The sequence below is a fragment of the Hoplias malabaricus genome, chromosome Y (genome assembly GCF_029633855.1).
Source record: "Hoplias malabaricus isolate fHopMal1 chromosome Y, fHopMal1.hap1, whole genome shotgun sequence".
In the NCBI taxonomy this organism is placed as follows: Eukaryota; Metazoa; Chordata; class Actinopteri; order Characiformes; family Erythrinidae; genus Hoplias; species Hoplias malabaricus.
The window spans coordinates 60,829,592-60,855,192 of NC_089820.1; the positions used below are offsets into that span (position 1 = coordinate 60,829,592).

General features: G+C 41.0%; 1 protein-coding gene across 1 annotated transcript; it reads right to left on the reverse strand.

The window, feature by feature from the left end:
- Positions 1–3,709: 3,709 nt before the first annotated feature.
- On the reverse strand, positions 3,710–18,730 carry LOC136678205 (angiomotin-like protein 1). Its single transcript, XM_066656158.1, has 11 exons — positions 18,607–18,730; positions 14,644–16,049; positions 13,082–13,226; positions 12,608–12,688; positions 10,744–10,889; positions 9,199–9,348; positions 8,549–8,742; positions 7,519–7,632; positions 6,421–6,614; positions 5,688–6,068; positions 3,710–5,163 (listed from the first exon to the last, which is right to left on the reverse strand). The coding sequence occupies exons 2-11, from the start codon at positions 15,982–15,984 to the stop codon at positions 5,063–5,065; spliced, it is 2,847 nt and encodes a 948-aa protein (XP_066512255.1). The 5' UTR covers positions 15,985–16,049; positions 18,607–18,730; the 3' UTR covers positions 3,710–5,062.
- Between the last annotated feature and the right edge of the window lie 6,871 nt (positions 18,731–25,601).

A 25,601-nucleotide genomic window follows, 5' to 3' on the forward strand; every position in this document is an offset into this window, starting at 1 on the left:
CGCCTCGTCCTGGGGGTGTTTTCCCACACGCGCGAGAGTGCGCGCGCACACTCAACCCATCACTCACAACTGACGCGATGCCCCCTCTTTTCAGTGCACGAGCGCGGAATAAGGAGAACACACACACACACACGTTTGTTTTCATGCGTTGCGGAGACACAGACTTCCATTCATTTCGTAATTTACCCAAACATTCACTAATAGCTTAACACCAACCATAACAATAACCCTAACCTTCAAACACCTGTCTTCACCTTAAAACTGAATGATTTTCATTGTTGGTTCCAGCTCGTGGTCCCCATAAGGAAAACAAAGTCCCCACTGTGCTTTGGTCCTCACAACGTAGTAGTTACCAAGAACAAACAATATCTCACTCACTCACTCACCCACTCTCTTACACACACACACACACACACACACACACACAAGACAAAACAGGCGACAGATGTCCCATGGTCAATTCTTTGTGTCACGTGACCCCTGTGAGCGTTCCCCAGAAATGGCGCCAATAACAAACAAAAGAAATCAACTTCCTGCCACAAGATAATCACAGAAACAACACGAAGAGCAGATACGTGAAGGGTTTGAGAGAAGTGGAGAAATTGGTGGAGTGTAATTAGTGGTAATTAAGAAAAAAATTAATGGGGCACAAAATATGACTGTAATGGAACTTATAGAATTTTCCATTCTACATGAAATGACTCGTTATGGAGCACCATTTAAGGCTCAGCAAATTCAAATTCAAAGAAACTGGTGAAGAAACCTCAGGTCACTGTGAACACTTTGGTGTGTTCTCCCTGTGTGTGCATGGGTTTACTCCGTGTGCTCTTGTTTCCATGTTGCTAGGTGTAATGACTCTGTGTGAGGTAATGGGTGAGTGATGCCCTGTGATTACAGGGTGTCCGACGTATGTTCCTGCCTTGCTCCCAATTGGGTTGGCTCCAGACCTGCTGTGACCCTGAATAAGTTCAAGTGGTTACATAAGATTAATTAACTAATTAATGAAATGACTTATTTGTATATATAGATATGAAAGTGCACCAGCAAAGCTCTGCTTTCAGTTTTTAATTTCACTGTTCCATCAAAAGTGTAGCTCCTGGCCTTTTATCTGAAATGACTGCTCTGGCACCTTCTGATGCAACACATGAGTAACTCAGGTCTCTGCTTATTTATTTGCAAAGGATTATTTACCAGTTTAATCTTTGACTATGCCGTAGTTTTCAGAGAATGAGTCACCTGCAACCTGCAAATCCCAGAAATACACTTGTTATCTGTGAGAATCTCTTTCATTTATTAATATCCAGGAAATAACATCAGTAAGTGAATGATATTTCTGAGGAGATTAGATATAAATCTTCTAACATAAACAAGGGGAAGTTACAATGAAAATAAGTGGTAAAAACATGATTTTTCAGATCTAAACTTTGGAAAAAAACAATAAACATTAAAGAGTAGATGGGACTCTGGACAACTACGTCACAACAAATCTCTCTGCACCTTCTGGAGAGAGGAGAAAATCAAACTTCTCTCTCACTTAAGAACACATCCACAGCTGTTTGCGTCCATCCTTCCTCTGCGAGAAGAACTCAAGACTTTGGAGATGAAAGGATGTGGACCTGGAGATAAGCCCACACTGAGCTGCTGGTGTTTTTCAGCACTGTGGACTGACCATAGTAAAAACTATATGTTTGCAATTGGGACTTGAGTGTAAGAACCTAACCCCCAATGGTACTGACACCTAGTGGCCTGGATGTGTCAGACGTTCTGTATTAAAACTGTTTTAAAACTAGCCCTGACGCGAGGGACTCTTTCTGTGCCCAGCCATAAACCACACATCTCATCCAGGGACTACGGAGCAATTTTTCATCTTACATTTTTTATAATCACTTTTATAAATGATTGTTTGCTACTTTTTGGAGGTGCATTTATAAAAGTAACACATTAATAGGGTAATCGTTGTGTTGTTCTTCTTGCGGTGAAACTTGTGTTAAAGTTGACATCTGCAGTCAGACCCCCTCTTTCTTCTTTGAGTGTGAGCAGATGTCGAGGGGCAGATGGAACCCCCCCCTGGACACACACACACTTACACACACCCCTGCTCCCCCTACTATGTCCGGAGAGGCACGCGAGCGTCCGGACGTGGGAATTTCTTTCAGACAAAAGTGTGCACTGATCTATGGCTAATGGGCGTGAAAGAGAGAGTGTGACCTCACGCCTGGAGGGAGTGGTGGGGAGAGAGAAGGAAGTGTCCGGTGCAGTGGGCAGCAGGTGTGTGTGTGTGTGTGTGTGTGGAGGGAGGTCTTGTTAAAATGTTTGTTGCTGTTGTTGCCGTGTGAGTGGTTACAATTGTTTGTGTGAGTGTGTGTTGTGTTAGCGCAAGTGTCTCTCCTTCTCCTTCTCGTGATTTCTATCTTTTTTCTGTGTGTGTGTGTGTGTGTTTTGTATGTTGTGAGGACAATGACAAGAATCGGTAAAGTATGACTCACAGACAAGGGTGTTAGTTGGTTTGTTTGTATGTAAATTGACTTTACACTAGACATAGGAACATTTCTGTGAGGATCTGTTAGCATTCTGCCATAAGAGAGTTTGTAAACTCCACACCAGCTTCTACCTTTCAAATGTTTGTTTTCATGCTGTTCTCTATAGAATTTCAAACTTTGGACACATCCTGTAGTTATAAAAGAAGGCAAAAGGCAAGTGAAGCAGCTGCACATTCAGTAAAGGTTTAACTGAACCTGTGATTATAAAATAGGAAATCTGAAACAGGCCTTAAGGCAATAGTTGCTTCTTCTCACTGCGAGAGAATAACATCTACCCAAAGCTGAGAGAGTGCTAAGAGCTGCTGGTTAATAATAGATTCAAAATTAGTAAAAAAAATATAAAGTCGCAGCAAGACAGTGGTGCAACAGGTAGTGTCAGTCACACAGCTCTAGGAGGTTAGTCCTGGAGGTTGTGGGTTCAACTCCTGCTCTGGGTGACTGTCTGTGAGGAGTGTGGTGTGTTCTCCCTGTGTCTGCGTGGGTTTACTCCGGGTCACTGTTGGTGAGGAGTGTGGTGTGTTCTCCCTGTGTCTGTGTGGGTTTCCTCCGGGTCACTGTCAGTGAGGAGTGTGGTGTGTTCTCTCTGTGTCTGCGTGGGTTTCCTCCGGGTGACTGTCTGTGAGGAGTGTGGTGTGTTCTCCCTGTGTCTGCGTGGGTTTCCTCCGGGTAATTTTACTAAAATTGCAATAATTTAATCGTTCTGCAAGTCGACCAAGAATAATCCCCAGCTCACTATCTGATCATGTTTTACAGGGAGCACTCAGCAAGTTCAAGTGCATGAACAATCCACGCATTAAAGGGGTACTGCCTCTATTTTCTCAAATTTAATATATGTTTAAGACAGGCGTGGGCCAGTGTGGCTGCTGGATTTTAGTCCATTCAGGCCAGAGCACACCTGATTTCACTCCTTTAATTAGTTGGTTTCAGTTAAACAACTGATCATGTGACCTTCTGGTTGGTTGGAACAAAAAACAATTGAATGAAATCATTTTGTTTCCATTTCTTACCATGCAGCTATTCCAAATCATTTCCTTTTAAATGAACGTGGTGTGTTATAACCAGCAGGTGGCAGTAAAACACAGAGCCACTGGGGATGTTACTATGTATAGAATAAAAATCCAAATAAATAACACACGTCTGTGCAAGTGAGTAAGCGGTGATAAGGCACAATCTCTTTTACTGCAAAATACCAAAACATCTTCCATGAAACATTAGGACAAAAACCTAACGACAACATCTTGACACACACACACACACACACACACACACACACACACACACACACACATACAAAAACAGCTACAGATTAAAACATATGTACAATAATATTTCAGATATATACTATAAAGGCCAAGAAAAGAAATAATAAAATAATTCAAAAAGCTCTATCTTTCGTTTGGAATGGTCTAAACACAAAAGCAGCAAAGTTAAAGACCAAAAAACGAATGGTTTATCATTACCACAGTCGTAAGCTTAATAGTCTTAAACAGGTTCTAAGCAAATATGTTCTTACAAGAGCACAGTTACCAGATGAAAGCTTTTCAACTTTTCGAAACACTGTAGTAGGCACAGGTGATATAAATATAAATGGTACTGTTCTGTTGATACAGACATCCATTTTAAGTGTACAGTAATAATACATTTCAAGGCACATTGGAAATCAGTCAAATCACACAAACATACTCTCCCCAAGCTGCAGTGCATGAGATTTAGGGGGGATCTATCTGCAGAAATGGAGTATAGTGGTGTGGAAAACCATATGTTTTTTTTATTTGGTTACTGTATAATCCCATGTAACTACCGCTGTGTTTTCATTCGCTTAAAAAGAGCCCTTCATATCTCCACAAAGAGTGGGTCCTCTTCCACCATGTTGTACTGGCATTTTTCTACAGTAGGCGAGAACAGAAAAACCAAACCCTGGCTCGAGAAAGTGCCTTTCACATTTTAGCTTGGCACCTCACGGCCACTGTAGGTTCTACTACATACTTGGAAGGGGAGGGGTGAGGGAGGGGCATTCACTTGGTTGCCATGTGTAACCTCACTGCTAAATGCCACTAAATCACACTGCACGTTTAACATAAGCACTCATCAACGTTGCGACTGAACCAGCCCTAATCATGTAGTGCTTCATCAGAAATATTGAAAAATAAAGAAAAGTGCTGTCAATCAGTTGATTATTCATGCTCCGTCCAAAAAGCAACTGGGCCCATATCCTGGAAGTGTTTACCAGATTTTGGACAAAATATGCATTTATGGTGGGAGCACGCATAGATCCATTATGAATATTAAAGACTAAAAGAGCTGAGAAAGACGAATAGTAAACACTGAACCTAAAACACCATCAATCCCTGACTTACACTTTGTCCTTCAAACACAGAGCCTTTATTGCTTTTCATTACTCTGCTTTCTCTTCTCTGTCCACTCTTTCATTTGCAAAACTTTCTGACATTTTCTTAGCATGAACTGGCCTTTCTACCTCTTTTTCTCCATCTCTCTCTCTCTCTCTCTCAGGTTTAATTCTGTTAGATAAGGATCTCCACCAGGTCACAGTCTGGGAGTCTGATCCTCTGCCCTGCAGCGAGAACAGCTGGACCCTCGGACTTCATCTGAGAGGAAAGGGAATCTGCACACACACAGACAAAGGCAGAGATACATCAGCGTCCACTGCCTTCAAAGAATAAGCATAAAACATATGAAGATAATTTGCTCCCGTGTGGCTATTATCCAATGAATCACTGCTGGAACGTCATAATTAATTTACTAAATCCTATCCTTAAAAACTGCATGAATCCTTTCACGATCTCTACGTAAACTACATGAATCTCTATAAAGGGTTATTTCAACAAGTGTCAGTTTCTACTGTGTCTTTATAAAGGGAAACCTTTTTGACAAGTAAATCTTGTTAGAATGATCCTTTATAGATGTTTATGTAGGTTCGTGTCATGAAAGATTAAGTAGGTGTTGTGTAGCCTTATGAACGAACACCTAACGTGTTACTCTTTCTTTGAAAAACCTAAAGCAAATTTCAGATTCCAAACATGTCTCGGCTGATCAGCTCCATTTGGAGTCGGGGGTAAAGCTGTCAGCTTTGAAGGCTGAAGATATGAAGCTGAGAAGGAATGCCCCCCGCCCTTCTCTCCCCCTCACCTGTCTTCCCTGATTTGGCTCGGCCTGAGGGGGGCGTGGCTTTGTGGTTCTCGGGGCTTCGCCCAGTTTGGGTGCTGCTTTCTCTGCTGGCTGATTTAGAATGGAGTGATAAAAGAGGAGTGGAAGGAAGGGAGGAGGAAAAGGGAGGTGGCAGCGGAGGGAGGGAGGAGGGGAGAGGAAGAGTGGCTGAGGAGCACGGGTATGGCAGAGAGGAGGAGGACGAATTCATTAAGGAAGGGAGAGGGAAGGAAGGACCGAGGGAGGAAGAGAGAGAAGGGGCGAGGGATGAAGAGAGAGAGGGAGAGAGGGATGAAAGTGAAGCAGAGAAAGAGGGGTGAGATGGAGGATGATGATCCATGCTTTCTTTTTCCAGCAGGACACCTGCAGACATATAGTTATAATATTTTAATATAATCATGAACACGAACAACAAAAAAATGGACAAAAGCATACTAGATGTGCTAGTATGCTAATGCTAGTTCTCCTGTGTGTGTGCGTGTGCGTGTGTGTATATGTGTGATACCTGCTTCAAAGTTCAGTAGTGTATAGTCTCCAGTGTATAGTATCTACAATAAAAATGGGACAATCTGGAGCAGCTGCACATGAGTCTAAGATCATTTCAGTGCCAAGTGTTGGCTAGAAGGGTATACATTTCCATAGTAAGTGTGTGTTTGAGCGTATACATTAGTGGCTTCTCTAGTGTATGTGTGTGTGTGTGTGTCTGTTTGCTTACTAGTGCTCCCCTTCCAGCCTTGCAGCTCCCCTCTCTCTGTCTGTGAGGCTTGGCGGGAGTGGAGGCTGGTTGCTATGGCGATGGAGGGCGTGGAGCGGGCGGGGCGTAAAGGGGTGGAGTCTCTGCGAGAACGCTGCTGCAGGACTTTGATCATCGCGTCCTTCTCTAAAAGCTGAGCATGCAGATCCTTCATCCTACACACACACACACACACATTTATACATCCACACACACCCAAACACAAAACACATTCACAAATATAACAGAAACTTATTATTTAATCCACATGAATTAAATAATTGAATCATATACTCAGGGCATTGCAAGCAATACTAAACAAACATTAATATTTGATTTATATCATTGTTGTTAATGCTTCCAGAACAGAGGATTTTGCCCCTACACATGTGCAGCCGCAGTGCGCAACTGATTATTATCGAATGTATGTCTTGAGGATTTTCCTGCAGTTCAATAGCAGATCTAATCAGATCTACCTGATTCCCTGGGTTCACCAGTTGACTCTGGCACAAGGCTGACATATTAAGCTTACATTTGCATGCACAGAAGCTTGCTCATATGCAATGTACAAATAATTAATTCTGACACCGCACCCTGTGGAGCAATAAGTCCAAATATGTATTTAATTAAGACTGAGAAGAAAACATTAGTCTGAGGAAAGAATTCTCTATCACTCTCTACAGAACAGAACTGGCGAGAAGTAAAAAGAAGCTACACAGGAGCCCAACATCACTATGCCCAGTGCCACATATAGTTTAGAAGGGTGTAAAGCCCCAAAAAACTGGGATGTGAAGCAGTGGAACTGTTCTCTGGGGCGATTCAATAGCTTTGGGATGAGTTGGAGTAGTGTTTATGATGCAGAACTAATCATTTAAAAACAGTATCTGATATACCTCAGGCTCATGTGGCAGAATGCAAACAAATTCTTGCAGCAATGTCCCAATATGTAGTGTATTCCCAGAAGAATCGAGGCTATACATTTGCCTTGTATTGTATGTAGGTTTATGAGTGTATGTCTTGTGTATTTGTAATTTGACTGTGATTTTGTGTGTTTGTGTGTGTGTGTGTGTGTGTGTGTACCTGGTCTCTATGTCCTGACACTGACGGCTGTGTGTTTTATCATCTCTGTCGTGCTGCCATAGACAACTATCACTGTAACTGCTACTGCGAGAATGCTGGATAATAGTGGTATCTCTACACAAACAAAACAAAATGAAAACACACACACACACTTTAATATTTCATTCTTGTTTTTTGGTCCAAGCTCATTGGCATTTCTGCTTCACGATTAATTACGCATTAGTTAACTGAACACATACCAGGGAGCTGTATCTGGAACACAAACCTTTTTAGAAATCAAAAACAAATCCCAATGATGTGATTAAAAAGTAACGAGAGATAAACATTCATTGACTCCACTGTAGTTTGAGTAGACAGTGCTAGCCTCAGGGATTTGGACTTGAGAGCTAAGAGCAACATGGTACATCTACAGTCACCACCAGACCTGTCGTTAGCTCTCTTGCTCATTAATTAATGAGGCAGAGCGCTTAAAAAGAGAGCAAAACACAGCTGGACAAAAACACAAAACACAAGTATTTGTTTTTCTGTGTTAGACTTCCTGTTTGCTGTTAGAGTTTAAAAACAGTGAGAGTGTTAACCATATCCTCAAGTTATCATCGAAAAAGAGGGGGACTGAAGTGGCTGGAGATAACAAGCAAACAGTTATTATTAATTATTAAAAAACATAAATAAGATCATTTTTTATGCCAGTGATTATCAAGTTATTTTTCAGACTGCATTTAAATTATTATTCCTGAAATTCCTAAAGGCATGTGCACATCTTTGAAACAAAATTCTCCCTCTGGACACTAAAAATAAGGTGGATACAAGACTAGGCTCATATCTTTGTTCATAAACTTTGCTAACGTGTTGTGATAGTCTAATTATATTTAGTCTATATTTAGTGTGATAGTCTAATTTAATTAACGTTATAGCACCCCCTTGCGGCCAGACACAGAATGCAGCTTCACATATGTGTTGTGAAGAACAGTATTATGTGATATTATGTCCCTGTGTATTTTTCTGTGTGTGTGTAGGTGTGTATATATACCTCTGTGCTGCAGCTGTAGCTGCTGCCTCCATAGCAAACTGCCTCATGGCACTTTCTTCCAAATATTTCTGCTCCCATCGCATCATATCAGCCTCCAAACCCAGAATCCTCTCCTCTCTCTCCCTGAGCAGGTCCAGCAGTGCTGGGGCACTTGAGTCACACACTCCAGGAACAGACATGCCCACACCAGTGCGCTACACACACACACACACACACACACACACACACGAACAGACACATAAATAACTGATGGTTATGGTTGGTTCTGGACGAGATAATTGTTATTTTTCTTACTGTTAGCCTCACAAACCACCCTTCTACAGCCATCAACTAACAATGTGTGTGTGTGTGTGTGTGTGGGATGTGAACCTGTTAAGAACACTTGACTAAGAAAAGGGAATAAACCCAAAACCAGAACACTTGCACAGTCCGAGATGTTTTTGAGTTCTATATTTTGTGTTTGGGACTCCTTGGGTAGTGAGAAGCAGAAAATACAACCAACTTGTACAAGGGGTCTTGGAATGGAACACCTGTTTATATGTATTCATAGAAAACACATGGAACATATGCATGGAGTTACATCCTGACTCAAAAAATAGTAGACTCCTGAGTAAAAAATAAACACAAATTTATGCATGTAAATGATTTACCTGTTGTGATCGTAATGCTTCTAGTTCTCTTTCCAGTCGGGTTCGCAGACGTTTCTCCAGCTGTTCTCGTTTCTCACAGGCCGACTGGAGCTGACCCAGTGCCAACTGCAGACGCTCTACTCTCTCCACATAAACCTGCTTCTTCCCCAACTAAACACACAGAGAGAAAACAACAGATCGGAGGTCATGACCATTATTTCAAAACCTATATGAGCTTCCCCTTCTTTAAAGTGAAAATATGCTAATTGATAATTGATGAGGTATAAGATTCCATTAATTGATTAAATTAATAGGCTACATCACCCTAAATGCAAGCACGCACTGAGATCTGCAGCTAAAAGGAAATGTAATAACATTTAAATAATTAAACTAAATAAGATGCTTAAAACGTTTAAGCTGCTCTTTATGACAACTGAACAAAACCTTCATAGTGTAACACAATTACGTGTCCAGGGGGGTATTTACTCGTCCATATAATGATAAGTGTTGTGTAAAGAGGTTTTGGGACGTGCAAGTCCCTGCCCAGTGAATTCTACAGCAGTGTGTGGGAACAAAACACTGAGGTCCACTGGGAAGGCTGAGAAAAGAATGCTGTTTCCTTCAGAAACACACACTTACTTACACTGTCCATCATGCCTTTTATTTATAACTTAAAGATGACATTATTTAATTTTACCATTAAAAATGAGAAAACAATACTTATGAACACAAAGTATGCAAAAGAGTCATAGACTCCAACACATCAGCTGCTCTTTACACAGTATAATACACTCTCTTTACACTAACTTCAATTAAAGTTTTTTAAGGATAATATTTGGAAGGCGACGATACTTCGATCTATAGCTTGCCATTTAAGTAGAGGGTACTGAACTTGATGTGAGCCTCTGCTGCCATTCCATGCAACTCTGACTCAGTTCCTCTGACACTGCATTGCTGAGATATTAATAACTTCTGGCCAGACATTGCAGCTATGAAACTCAAACTATTCCCTGGATCTCCACCCTCTTCCTTCTGCACAATTTGCCTCAGTCAGTAACCCCACTCACATTAAAGCCTGGTCACATGAGCTATTTGCACTAACACATGCCTCCTTAAAGGGGCAATCACTCATTTTACCAATTAATAATTAATTGGGGCACATATTTACAGTTTTACAAGGTGCAAAACACATAAAACACTGTTGTAAAGTCTCTGAATCATCCAGTTTATGCTTCATAGAGTGGGTCCCCACATGAAAGGCAATGTTTACAATAGGTTTCGAACAAAATCTGGATTACACCCACATAAGGGGAGACTTGTTTATATATATATGTATATATATATAAACATCACGCTGACTAACCTACGCTATACAATGTAAATTTAGTTATTTTAAGGCTGACTCTAGTTGTAAGAGGGCTTTACTCTAGTTAATCTAACTCTGAACTCTGTGCTGAAACGCAGTGGTTTAATTGCAGTTTCACGTGCTCCAGGCAACATGTGCTATTTACCAAGCACCTTGTTACAGTGAGCTTGCACCAGAGGTCAATAATTTCAAACACTGACCTCCTCCTCCAGCCGGACCACTTTGCCCTGGGCGTTATTTAAAGCCTGCTCCAGAATTTCAATGTGACGCCGCTGATCTTCACTGGCCGAGCGAAGGGACCCTGCCTCCACTTCCAACCTCTCTATCTCTTTAATACTCTCCCTTCCTGAAAAAAAACAAGACAGACAGAACTCCTTTATACTTTTACTTCACAGCAAAAAACGTAAAACTTGCGCAAATTTTATATGCTTCATTTCTGTGAAAAACAAACACAACTCCTTTATCCTTTTACTTCACAGCAAAATTGTAAAGTATAAAGCGAGTATAAGGCTTTACTGCCTCTTCCTGTGAAAAACAGAAATAGACAGAAGAAATCTTTTCACTTCAAAGCAAAAATATAAAAAAAATATTCTGTACTTTGGATAAAGCCAAAAGATTAATGGTTATTTAAATAAAATAGAGCCAATATGTAGTTGATTATTATGTTGTAGTATTGTATTGAAAGAAACACTAAAACTGCACTGCAACAAACAAGAAGAATTGAGTATTATTATCAAATGCGTTGATATTTATGACTCAAACTAAAAAAGGAAGCTTAGCTGTTCTTTCAAAACAAATACATATAAGTAGACTTTTCTTATGGAATATTTTGTTGTTTCCTCTCAAGTTGACTGCATCAGAGCTGTTATTTATACCTGGATGATATTTTGGGAATTAATACATTATCTTTCTTCTTTATCATTGTGACCACCTCCCTGTGGTACACTTTTTACAGATCTACAATGTAGTCTGTCTGTTGCTCTGCATACTTTATTTGCCCTCTTCCACCCTGATCTTCATTTAACCCCCACAGAGCAGGTGTGATGTGGTGGAGGATCATTCTCAGCGCTGCAGTGACACTGACGTGGTGGTGGTGTGTGGATCAGACACAGCAGTGACTGCTGGAGAACAGTCCACCAACCCAAAACATCTAGCCGACAGCATCCCACGGGCAGTGATCACAGAAGAAGGATTAGAGGAAGGCCAACACCACTGTGATGTGCTACTGTAAGGTAGCTGTGTCAAACAGAGTGAGAACTGAGTGTTAAAAAACTCTAGAAGCACTGCTAGAAACACATACTAACACATTCCTACCACGTCAGTGTCAATTCAGCACAATATATGGACTAAAGCCTGTAACTTTCGAACTACAAAGTGCTCCTGTAAGGTCAGTGAGTATAGAAACAAGGAGGTGTCCATAATGTTATCGCTGATCAGTGTATGTCTTTTGTCCTTTAGACATACAATATGTTTCAAAAACGTCCATTTATCAGCGCTGGCCAGTGTGGGGTTTTTTGGCCATTGTGGTTTTGTAGGCAATGAGATAATTCTATCTGCCTGAGAGTGAGGGGGCAGAGAGGGAGAGAGAGAAAGACAGAGAGAGAGAGAGAGAGAGAGAGAGAGAGGGAGAGAGAGAAAACAGTAGTGATATGGTGATGGTAAGCAGGAAATAATTTGGCCTGACTCCTGTGTCCACAGAGACGGAGAGTACAATCTCTTCCTGGCAAAAAAAACTTAAAAAACCCATAAACACATTTTCACATGTTACAGTCCAAAATAAACCCAACACGGCTGTATTTCCAACATATTTTGCTGCACTGCAACAATGGATAATACAGTATACGACTGCCTGTCAGATAGATATTCTATCTGCAGTTTTTAGAAAAGTGTCCAAAGTAGAGCAAGGCATCATTTCACATTACCATCCACCAAACCAAAAGGATTAAAGGGACACTTCTTGGTTCTTCGCTGCTGGTTGGTCACAGCCATATGAAAGTATACCAAGGGATGGTTTATGTTCATGGTTTACTTTGGGTCAGCATGTTCTTGACTTTGGTCACTCACTCTCAGTTTGGTAAAGTTGACTCTCCTCTTTTCCTTCTGTCTCCTGATTGGCCAATTGTCTATTTGCTGTTTCTAAACGGTCTGGATGGAAGGCAAAAAAAGATAAACATGAATAAAACACTATATATACATATTTAATACACTGTTGCTACATGTGATTCAGTATTATAACAGTAACATCCACCAGAACTGTGAATTATAATTGTTGGTCCTCGTCTATGGGTCCTCATCAAACAGATATAACAGCTTAAGACAGGAATTTACGCAAAGCAGAATTTAAAGCTGGACAATTTCAGTCAAAATGTCAGAACCGGAGTGCCCATTCCATGTGACTGTGTTCACTGAAATCCTTCCTTTTACATTTTCCCATATGAAGGGGTTATATAAATAAGCACATAAATATTAATATGGCTTTATGAAACACACCTTTAGGTTGTTTCGAATGTATAAAATTCCTGTAAACCTCCGGCTCACCTCTCAGATCCCGGTTGAAGTCGTGCAAGCGTCTGATCTCACCCTCCAGTTTGATCCGCATGCTTTTATCTAAGGACTCCCGCTTTGATGAGCTCTTCACCAGACTCTCGTATGCATCAGAGAGACGGCCCAATTCAGCCTCCAACTACACACACCCACACACACACACACACACAAAATGCATTTACTTATTCATTCAGAATTACTTTCAAGCCACATTAGGCCTATCAGTGTTGTTCAGATAACATTATACTTTGGGCCTATGCTGTTTTTCATTAAGAGTTCTTACCAGCATTTTACATTGAGCTGGTAATAAGTGTTAACTTATTAATTCATATGGAGGGGCAGCCATTTGTCAGTCAACAAAAATAACTATCAGTTTCTTTTGGCTATTCTTATTTAATAAAAGGTTTTCTCTGCTCATTAATAAATTCTGCTACTGATGTTTTATCCTTGTGACACCAGTGCTATCACTTTCTTGAATGATTCCAACAATTAACTACTTGTTAATGAGAAAATACCAAAATATTTTTGCAATTTTTTTTACATTTTCAAATACTGAAAATATTATAAAAATCATATTATTGTTTTTATTGAAACGTTTTATATTGTGATATTTATTGATAACAAATTATTGTCCAGCCCTAACTTCTACGGGAGAAATGGTCAATTTTGGTATGTGACTTTAAACTATGTAAACTGCAGATTTAAAGACTGTCACCCAGATATTTGCCCACAAACGTACATAACCGTATACTGGACCCTACCCAGAATCACTGGGCCCAAATCAGGCATTAAAAACTAATGTTATATATTTTAAATCTACAAATTTGAAGGTGTTGTCCAAAACATTTTCATTTTTTTTACTCCTGTATTCTGGAATAAAATATCCTACAATTCTAACAATACAACTAACTTTTTCATTAAACACTCAAGCTGTATTCTGCCCTGAAACCTTCTGTTGTTCACTGTTTTCAGTCACATTCCAGCATCCACACAGTGAGCTGCTGTTCCAGCACCAATTCCATTGCATTGTAAAACAGAGAACAAGCAAATAACTCCATGGGGTCAAGCAACAAACAATACAACAACCCCTCACTGCTGACCCATGAATGTCGGGCGGCTTAATGCTTCTTCAAGCACTAAAACCAACCTGCTATTCACCCGTTTTTAGTGACCAAATACTGCTTTTTTTTAGTTCCTGTTTTCTTAAGTCTGCTAAATATTTTACAGGAATAAAGTCCAAGGATAACTTATACTTTCTCAGTAGCAAGATCAGAATGAGCATTGACCAACATACTAAATTATGCCAAAGACAAAGTTATATAAACAGTCAATCAGTCAATACAGCCTGTAGCTATAATTTAACATGTAATAAGTCCATTCATTTCTTTACTTGACTGATTACATTGTAGCAACTGATTTTTAAAAGAACCATTTCATTAAAGTCAATACATGTTGTGTTACTTTAAAACTAAAAGCAATAAAAAGTTTATTACTGCATAACAAAGGTTCTGATTTCCAAAAAATATGAAAACCAATATAATAAAAGCACCTCGTACCCGTAGTAGTTTTCCAGCTTTCTCTGATTGGATGAGGAGCTCCTGTCTGAGTCTCTGGTTTTCTTCACTGAGGGCTCCCAGCATATGCTGAGTTTGGCTGACCATTGAGATCGCATCTCCATGTGCTAGCTGACCAAGGTGCCCAGGATGACTCTGGAACTGGAGTGAAGACTGAGGCTGGTACTGGGAGAGAGCCACTGGATGAGGGATTACACTGGAGCTATGGAACGGTTCGGCGGGGAGCTCTAAAGATAATGGAACAGGGCTCATACTGGGAGGGTATACTCCCTGAGATTTAAGTTTAAAAGGGTACTCCGGAGGTGGACCTCGATGGTCCAGAGAGGATTTGTTTGAGGGTAAAGGTGGTGGCAGTGGAGGAGCTGTGGTTTTGTTGTTTTTGTTGACTGGAGAAGATTCGTTATCAGGTCTTTCTGAGGTCTCCTTTGGGTTCGGTGAAGATAGAGCCCTGCTTTGCTTGGCACCGTTCCGCTCCAGACTGAGCTGCATGATCCGTTCACTGAGGGATCTGACGTGACCTTCTTTGAGCTCGGCCAAACCTTCGTCTCGAGGAGGAGTGACCCCTATGAAACCTCTCTGTACCCAAGCCCGGCCTTCAACACGGGCCTTCATTGGGACAGCCGAGAGACAGGAAGAAGAGGAGGATAGGGAAGAAGGAGAGGAGAGTGATGGCGCAGAAGAAAGAGAAGGAGGGCAGGAGCTAGTGCCGGTGGGATTATAAGATTGATGCTGCTGCTGTTGGTTCTGTGGACCCTGATGATGACCTGGGTTTATAACGTTTTGCTGGTTTGCCCTGATACTGGCTTGGGTTAGGTTCTGGCCCGGATGTGGATTGTTTAGGACAGTCTGATTAGGGATTTGTAAAACTGTATGTGTATAACCCAGAGATTGAGAAGGTACCTGCTGGTCATTCTGAATCTGTTGGCCTCTGAAAAGCTGAGACTGGTTCTTAGCTTCTTCATAAGATGGAAGTTCCAGGCTTCCAAGCCCAGGAAGGTTGAGGGTTCCCTGGGCACTTCCTCCACTATTCTGGCCACCATTCTTTTCCATTGAACAGGAGTCCACCTGATGCTCCTGCCCTTGTGGCTCCTGCCGTGGCTGAGTCTGAGGTGGCACTGCTTGGCACAGTGGTACCAGGTGCCCATCCTCTTCAAGAAGCAGGTTCTCGGTCGAGACAGGATTGCTAGATGACAGCATGTGAGGGATTCCAGTGGTGTTGTCGTTTTCTGAGCCACCTACAGTTCCTCCAGTGCCGTAACGAAGATGTTCTTGCATCAGCCGCTGAAGAACGGTTCCAGATACACCATCCTCCGAGCTGCGCATACTTGCGCTCAATGTAGGGGGTGCTGTGGGGCACTGGCTCACGCCAAACAGCTGAGCCACCTCACCTGATGGCAAATAAATAAGAAAATCAATCAGATAAAACATCCAACCATCCAACCAAGCCTAATACTTATCAGATCAATTGCATCCAACTTATTTAGGGATTCAGGGTATAATTAAAGCTTTAGAGCCCAAGTCTACCTTACAACCTTAAGTGAAGATACAGATCACATAAAAGGAAGAAATATATTTGTTTTTAAAAGGGAAAATATATTGTTCTCTAATTAGATTAATAGCTGATAAATACAACTGAAAACTATTTCTTTAATAACAAAATGAAGCAGTGCAGTAGAAACTGGGAGTTTTTTGTAAAAAAAGGAAAGATCTGTGATTAACACCATCAGTCTCATTCCTTTGCTATTTCAGGATTACCAAACGGTATAGTCCAGGATTATAATTATAAATGAATGGCAGTCACACCATCTGCTGAGAGTTTCGCATGCCTAAGTTCAGTGATGTACAGATGGGGTGGAAATCGAGAGCACCATGGAGGGGGTATGAGAACATTTGAAGTTTGTAACTGGATGCGTTTAACCCCCCCGGCTAGGTCAGATGCAGTCTTGGAGATCCAGGGTGTCTGTGCATGTGTGTGTGTGTGTGTGTGTGTGAGTGAGAGAGAGAGAGAGAGAGAGAGAGAGAGAGAGAGAGAGAAAGATGATGTCTGGGAGGTCTTTGAACCACTGTTTAATTTTGTGATCGTTAATGCAAACACTTCAAACAGGAAACATAGACCAGAGCTTTTTCGACTCCCCTTGGATCAAAAAAAAAAAAAAAAAACAAGGACCCACTGAGATCTACGTCTTCTTCCTCATTTCGGCATGTATGATTTATAACGTGATTATTTTCCAGAAATGTTCAACAGCTGCTATATACACAAGACAAAATATATACTGTCAGACTCTTATTTTACATACTTAAAAAGCGTTTAAATTATTTGCACCACCAACCATTCATATTTGACCAAGTTCCTTTTCACAATGTTGCATGTTAACACATACATTAAAATTAAACTTCTTATCAGGCCAGAAAGTAATGATATAATGACAAGAGTGGGCATGAAGGTGATGACAAAACCTTACCTTTAGTTCCTTAGTTACTTTTAGCTTTGAAATATGAAAGTATTTGTTACTGCTGTAAATATGCACTTTATTTAAAGCTTGTATCTACGTGCGACTACCTGCCAAAACAACCCGACTGGCCAAAAAACTAAGCAGCCAATTGCACAGCAATCCATCAAACAAAAAGACCAATAGGCTAACATGGCTAAAGGCCAATAGCTAGCAATCCAATAGTCAGCCCACCAGGCCAACGCATAAAGAAATGCCAACAGCTCCACAGTACACAGACTAACAAGCCAAAGACTAAATGTACAACAGCCCAACAGACTAAAAAGGCAACATGCAAACACTCAAATTAAGGTCAAAATCCCAGCAGTCAAACACATAACAAAGCAAACAGCCTTCAGGACAAAAGCCCAACAGTCACAAAGCCCAACAAACTCTTAGCCCAAAAGTCAAACAGCTCAAAAGAGTACGCCCAAAACAACCTAACACCTATTTTTATTGACACTTTATTCACCAAGTGAAGTTGCTGGTTCACACATATTAAAAATACATTTCTTCAGTTGGCCTGAAGGCAATGATATATAATGACAAGTGCGGGCCAGAAGGTTACTTTTTACATTACTATTTTTTAAAATACTTTTAGCTCCTCGTCGTTCATGTGTGTATTTGTTTCTGTTGTAAATATTACATTTTAAATATAAATGTGTACAGCCTATCAGCCTAAAACTGAAAAAATGCCCTACAGCCGTTAGGTCAAAAATTCGATGGCCTGACAGACCAATAGCCACGAAGCTAAGATGCCATGCACCCAATAATAAGCTAGAAACCCATGAATTATAAAGTCCAAATGGCCATAAGTTTAACGGGAATAAAAAAAACCACACACACACAAAGTTACCAACGGCCCAAATGTTGAACAACCCGAAAACCCAACAGCCAAAAAGTCAAATGCTCCCTATAAGCTCACCAGCACAAAAGTCCAACGGCCCTAAAGGCTTTTGGCCAAACTCTCCTTCCGCTCCACGCGCGATTACGCCACCACGTCACGCGACCAAAATAGAAGCTGCATGAGCTGAGGCCACGGCGAAAATCCGTTATAAACAGTTTATCACAAACTACACAGTCACAGCAGGTTTCCTAACTAAAATGACACTCCAGGCAGTATATCAACTACACTGAACTCGTATTCGTTACTTAGTGAAATTCTACAGACATGTTTGGTGTTAAATTTACTCGCGGTAACTGCCAGTGCTGCTGGTAGAAGTCTGAGATCTGAAGTAAACACTCGCATTAAACGCTACTTCTCTTCCTGAATCGGGTAATTTACAGTGTATTTTCCCCCGAGGTTTGAGGCAGTACAGACATCACATGGTGCTCCAAAATTTAGATCACATCATCCGCTAGAACAGAGAGAGAGAGAGAGAGAGAGAGAGAGAGAGAGAGAGAGAGAGAGAGAGAGAGCGAAGGAGAAAGAGAGTAAAAGTTTGGGGTCCTTTACCTGTTCAGTAAAGTTTAACAACTTCTTCTCCTCCTTCGAGCAAAAACAAGCTCCTCTCAGCAGAATCCACCAACAACAATCAGCACCATTCATAGCGGAATGGCAAGAATGTTCCCAAAGCTCCAGATAAAACCAGCCCAGGGTCCTAAAGCCCCCCGGACCAAACAGGAAAGACCCCCCACCACCACCACCATCCTCCTCCCCCCACCATACTCCCGTCCTCCAGCAAAGTACCAAAACACACACACACACACACACACAGTGCTGGAGGAAACGCCTACAGCCTACAATGGGATGTTTACAAAATAACAGAACATACAACCCATGCTCCTAGACACATACCCAACATTTTACTCATGGTGCATAGGTTCCTATAATATGTCTAAATATATCTACATATGTATTTCCTGAAGAAAATGCAGTGCTTATCAGTTCCCTGGTGGCCGTTAGGTGATTGTTGGTTGCTAGGTTTGAATAAATATATAAATAAAGAGCCAATAATTATCATTTTATTTACTGGCCACAACCACCAGTGAGCCTAAAATAATAATGTAAACATACTAGTAACATGCCTTACTTGTCAAAACTATTGTAGAACAATGTCTTAGGCATGTAACAGTACACTTTTAAGGTGGACATCTAGTTTCATGCACCGACATTGTTCTTACAAGCATCTTTTCCATGGGAGGGAGCTATCAAATGTGTATCTGCTTCCTTTCACTGACTGTTCAATACAAACAGCTTTTCACTCGGAGGGAGCTTTTAATGGTGGATGTCTGGTTCCATTCACAACCTCTGTGAACAGTACCGACTCTGTAATTTTCTATAGTGACTCACTTCAAACCACTCTGTATGACTTCAGTTGACAATGGATTAATTAAGCAGAAACTCTGGATTTTTTCCTTCCTTCCTTCCTAAGCACATCCATTGTAGCGGGGAAGAAGTTCCAGAAGCCCTACTTACTATTTAATGAGAAAATTAATTAAATAAGGAAACTCGAACCATTCATTACTGCAAGACATCAGGCTTAATGGCAATGAGATTTATCCAGTCATTCGATGGATTCTGCATCTTTGAAGTCTTTCGTTTGTGTGTGTGAATGTGGTGCACTGAACTTAGTTCATTTAAATATGTCCATCATTTCCACATCAGCAATATACCATCGACATAATTTAGAGCAGAAAAAGTACATTCAGGGACAAATTATTATGACATATGTTAAATTCATATGGAAATGATGGACTTATTTGAATTAACTCACTGCGTTGCTTTATTCAGTGCATTTACAAAGGAATTATTATTCTGTGTGTATGTGTGTGTGTGTGTGTGTGTGTGTGTGTGTCCGTACCGTACAGCATGTCCAGGGACTGCTGGTGCTGGTGTATTCCTATCTGATCAAGCCACTGAGCCACATCATTAGGAATCCATTCTCCAGGCTCCATGACAAGTTTCTTGCCTAAAATATAAATACACATATTTGCATATACATAATGAGGTATAATGAGTTATGTCAGCTACTTTACACTGCACTCATTACGTTTGTTAGTATAATCTCCATAAAGAAGCGTGAAATAAAATGGGATGCTCTGAGCAGCTGCACATTAGCCTTTAATGGAGCTTTTATGCTCTTTTTCCTGGATTTAACACACATTTAAATATACATATACATATAAAATTTACATAAAATAATTACAAAAACAGGGCGGCACGGTGGCGCAGCAGGTTAGTGTCGCAGTCACACAGCTCCAGGGACCTGGAGGTTGTGGGTTCGAGTCCCGCTCCTGGTGACTGTCTGTGAGGAGTGTGGTGTGTTCTCTCTGTGTCTGCGTGGGTTTCCTCCGGGTGACTGTCTGTGAGGAGTGTGGTGTGTTCTCTCTGTGTCTGCGTGGGTTTCCTCCGGGTGACTGTCTGTGAGGAGTGTGGTGTGTTCTCTCTGTGTCTGCGTGGGTTTCCTCCGGGTGACTGTCTGTGAGGAGTGTGGTGTGTTCTCTCTGTGTCTGCGTGGGTTTCCTCCGGGTGACTGTCTGTGAGGAGTGTGGTGTGTTCTCTCTGTGTCTGCGTGGGTTTCCTCCGGGTGACTGTCTGTGAGGAGTGTGGTGTGTTCTCTCTGTGTCTGCGTGGGTTTCCTCCGGGTGACTGTCTGTGAGGAGTGTGGTGTGTTCTCTCTGTGTCTGCGTGGGTTTCCTCCGGGTGCTCCGGTTTCCTCCCACAGTCCAAAAACAATGAGTGAATGTGTGTGTGTGTCTGTGTTGCCCTGTGAAGGACTGGCGCCCCCTCCAGGGTGTATTCCCGCCTTGCAGCCAATGATTCCAGGTAGGCTCAGGACCCCCGCGACCCTGAATTGGATAAGGGTTACAGATAATGAATGAATGAATAATTGCAAAAACCTACAGCTTGTGTAAGCTTTGTTATCATCTGCTGATGTTAACATTTGCAAGAAGTTGTCGAAATGTGTTTAAGTTCACGTTCCCTCTGTAAACGTTTTTCCCAAACTTTCTTTAGGTTAAAGGTTTCGTGTCATTTCAGCAGCTTCTCTATTATATGACAGCACTGTGCACCTAATGGACTTTATGAGAGTATTTACTAATAATGAATCTATTATTAACCAGCAGCTCTTAACACTTTCTCAGCATTAATGATCTGCTGTGGTTAGATTTTGTTCTCTCGCAGTGAGAAGAAGCAATTAGTGCTTTAAAACTGATTTCATATATCATACTTCTTATTACAATTCTTTAATAAATGTGCAGTTGCTTCACCTGCTTTTTAGCATCTGTAAAAAACAAAATGAGCTCCACGCGAGCCTAAAGCCATCAGATCTAATGCCAAGTGTTGAATAGATGAGTATCAAATCCCCTTTATGAAGTGATGAAGTCACTGTCAGATCCTGTCACACTGTCACATCCAATACATTTAGGATTAAACGAGTGTCAGATGTAATCATCCATCCTCAGCCCCTGCTCTCATGGCTAAATTCCATCAAATTCTTCCAGTAATGTTCCAACTGTTAGTTTAAAACCATACCAGAGTCTGTTTCTCCATATCTCTCCTGTTAGTGTCTTAACAATGTAGCGTAAATACCATGTAAATATAGAAACTAGTGGAACAATGACATATGAGGGAAACATGAAGTACTGAGTTTGGAATGCAAACGTCAACATTTCTTGTGGACTCTGGAAACCCAGGCCTGTTTATATGGTTCAGTTGGAGTCATATTTGGCCAACATTCATCTCAAGATGCACTTATAATAGATTAAGTTGTACTATTCATTTGGTGTCATTATTTTAAATGACTTTTAACTACAGTGAAGTAGGCAGCGTTCAATTAAAGGAAACATAAGAAGACTCCACTCTTGATTTGTCTCCTTTAAAGTAGTAAGAGGTGATTGTTATGCACGGCAATAAGCTGGGAATAACATGCACACACATACATGCGTGCACAAGTGAACAGTCACACACACACACACACACACACACACACACACACACACACACTCAGTGAGCTTATTAAACCCCTTCATCAGATCTTAAAAAGGCCTTGCAATCATATTTTACATTTTCAAAGACTCAGATATCTGATTGACTGAAACAGTTTTGAGGCTTGGAGATGTTAAGCTGAGAACTTCTGAAGATAATTTGCATATAAATAGCCAGCTGTTGCATGCAAAAACAGACTTCATTATTCTAGAGTGCATTATTTATGTAGTCAATGCAATGCACATTAACTAGTAATTTTACATGGTATGTGCATGTACAGATATGTATATATACACTGTCCATTTTATCAGCTCCATTTACAATAAAGGTGACCTATTTTGTAGTTCTACAATCACAGACTGTGATCTACCTTTTGCACCAAATACTTTATTAGCCAACTTTCACCCTCTTTCTCAAGAGCAGGCACTTTTGGGTTATCATCAATCATTCTCAGTGCTGCAGACCCTGAGGTGGTGGTGGTGTAGTAGTGTATGTTGAACTGATTCAAATCCAGCAGCACTGTTGTTTCTGATCCACTCACACCAATGCAACACCCACTATCCCACCACCACAACACCATGACGTCAGTGTCAGTGCAGCATTGAGAGTCACCCACCACCCAAATTATATCTGCTTTCTGGTGGCTCTGTGGAGGTCCTGACCAATGAAGAACAGGGTGAAAGGTATAAGACTATCCACTCGCCATCCAACTATTCTCAGTCCAGATGCTGTGCCTGATCCACTCGTACCAGCACAACACACACCACCACCAAGTCAGTGTCACTGCAGCGCTGAGCATGATCCACCACCCGAATCATACCTGCTCTGTGGGGGTACTATAGGGGTATAAGAAAGTATTCATAGAAACAAGGGGAGTACAGTCTGTAATCTAGAACTACAAAGTGCTCCTGTATGGTCAGTGGAGCTGATAAAATTGGCAATGAGTGTAGATACAAGGAGTGTTCCAAATCCAGTGACTCTTCAGAGTAATCTGCTGCATTTTTGTAATTATACATTCAAAATGGAGTCATACTTCTTTCTAACAGTGAACAAGGCAGTGTCCAATTACTGGAAATTGAAGTGGCTTCAACTTTTGATGTTCTTCCATCAAAACTGTAAATGTCATGACATTTCCCAGAGCTTTAGATTCCAAGCCAAACTGTGCATATAGTTATCAGAAATGCTTTGGAATACACTGTGAAGATGAACTGAACTGAACAGGCACTTCACATTTTAAATTTGCTCAGGATCTGGAGGCCCAGGCCTGTTTATATGGTTCAGTTGGAGTCATATTTGGCCAACATTCATCTCAAGATGCACTTATAATAGATTAAGTTGTACTATTCATTTGGTGTCATTATTTTAAATGACTTTTAACTACAGTGAAGTAGGCAGCGTTCAATTAAAGGAAACATAAGAAGACTCCACTCTTGATTTGTCTCCTTTAAAGTAGTAAGAGGTGATTGTTATGCACGGCAATAAGCTGGGAATAACATGCACACACATACATGCGTGCACAAGTGAACAGTCACACACACACACACACACACACACACACACACACACACACACACTCAGTGAGCTTATTAAACCCCTTCATCAGATCTTAAAAAGGCCTTGCAATCATATTTTACATTTTCAAAGACTCAGATATCTGATTGACTGAAACAGTTTTGAGGCTTGGAGATGTTAAGCTGAGAACTTCTGAAGATAATTTGCATATAAATAGCCAGCTGTTGCATGCAAAAACAGACTTCATTATTCTAGAGTGCATTATTTATGTAGTCAATGCAATGCACATTAACTAGTAATTTTACATGGTATGTGCATGTACAGATATGTATATATACACTGTCCATTTTATCAGCTCCATTTACAATAAAGGTGACCTATTTTGTAGTTCTACAATCACAGACTGTGATCTACCTTTTGCACCAAATACTTTATTAGCCAACTTTCACCCTCTTTCTCAAGAGCAGGCACTTTTGGGTTATCATCAATCATTCTCAGTGCTGCAGACCCTGAGGTGGTGGTGGTGTAGTAGTGTATGTTGAACTGATTCAAATCCAGCAGCACTGTTGTTTCTGATCCACTCACACCAATGCAACACCCACTATCCCACCACCACAACACCATGACGTCAGTGTCAGTGCAGCATTGAGAGTCACCCACCACCCAAATTATATCTGCTTTCTGGTGGCTCTGTGGAGGTCCTGACCAATGAAGAACAGGGTGAAAGGTATAAGACTATCCACTCGCCATCCAACTATTCTCAGTCCAGATGCTGTGCCTGATCCACTCGTACCAGCACAACACACACCACCACCAAGTCAGTGTCACTGCAGCGCTGAGCATGATCCACCACCCGAATCATACCTGCTCTGTGGGGGTACTATAGGGGTATAAGAAAGTATTCATAGAAACAAGGGGAGTACAGTCTGTAATCTAGAACTACAAAGTGCTCCTGTATGGTCAGTGGAGCTGATAAAATTGGCAATGAGTGTAGATACAAGGAGTGTTCCAAATCCAGTGACTCTTCAGAGTAATCTGCTGCATTTTTGTAATTATACATTCAAAATGGAGTCATACTTCTTTCTAACAGTGAACAAGGCAGTGTCCAATTACTGGAAATTGAAGTGGCTTCAACTTTTGATGTTCTTCCATCAAAACTGTAAATGTCATGACATTTCCCAGAGCTTTAGATTCCAAGCCAAACTGTGCATATAGTTATCAGAAATGCTTTGGAATACACTGTGAAGATGAACTGAACTGAACAGGCACTTCACATTTTAAATTTGCTCAGGATCTGGAGGCAACATGAAATCGTGCAGCTTATTAGCATATAATTAGCATGTTATTATGCGTTCTTCCACAGTTAATTACAACTGTGCTTGTATTTTAGGGACCAAAATGAAAACATTTTAACCCTAAACCTCTGAAAATGCTTACTTCCATCTACATTGATGTTGCAGTAGATACAGTAGAAGAGAAGTGAATGTGTAATCCGGTTTTGTTTTGGTCCCTACAACACACACACACACAACTGGCGGCACACACACAAACACAGACATCACACACAAATCACATACACATCAGCAATAATGAGAGGAGGTAAATCAGCCTATGACATGCCTGAATTGTCTATCTTTTTTATCTTTTCATCATCTTCCCTCTTTATCGCTCCTCTCTGCCAAGTTCAACATGTATTCTCTCTCTCTCTCTCTCTCTCTCTCTCTCTCTCTCTCTCTCTCTCTCTCTCTCTCTCTCTCTCTCTCTCTTCCTCTCCCTCTCTCTCTCTTTCTCTTCCTCTCTTTCATTCGCTCCCTCTCTCATTCTCTCTCAACAGTGTGCGAGGCTCTCTGATGTGTTCATCCATCTCTTTCTTTCATAATCTCTGTCGCACACACTCACACACACCTCATTCTCTTTTAATTCTGAAAAGGTCACAGATATAACTTACCTCAGGGTGTTGGGGAAAATAATGATAATGATGAAGATGATAATGGAAATGATAAGTCTAA

Excerpts from the sequence above, each read along its gene's own strand:
- LOC136678205 (XM_066656158.1), bottom strand. The coding sequence starts at position 15,984 with ATGCGCAGCTCGGAGGATGGTGTATCTGGAACCGTTCTTCAGCGGCTG. Across the intron at positions 10,890-12,607 it reads TCAACTTTACCAAACTGAGA|GAAGGGAGAGTATTAAAGAG; the intron begins GTGAGTGACCAA and ends GTTTTTTTTCAG. Across the intron at positions 8,743-9,198 it reads AAGCATTACGATCACAACAG|CGCACTGGTGTGGGCATGTC; the intron begins GTAAATCATTTA and ends GTGTGTGTGTAG.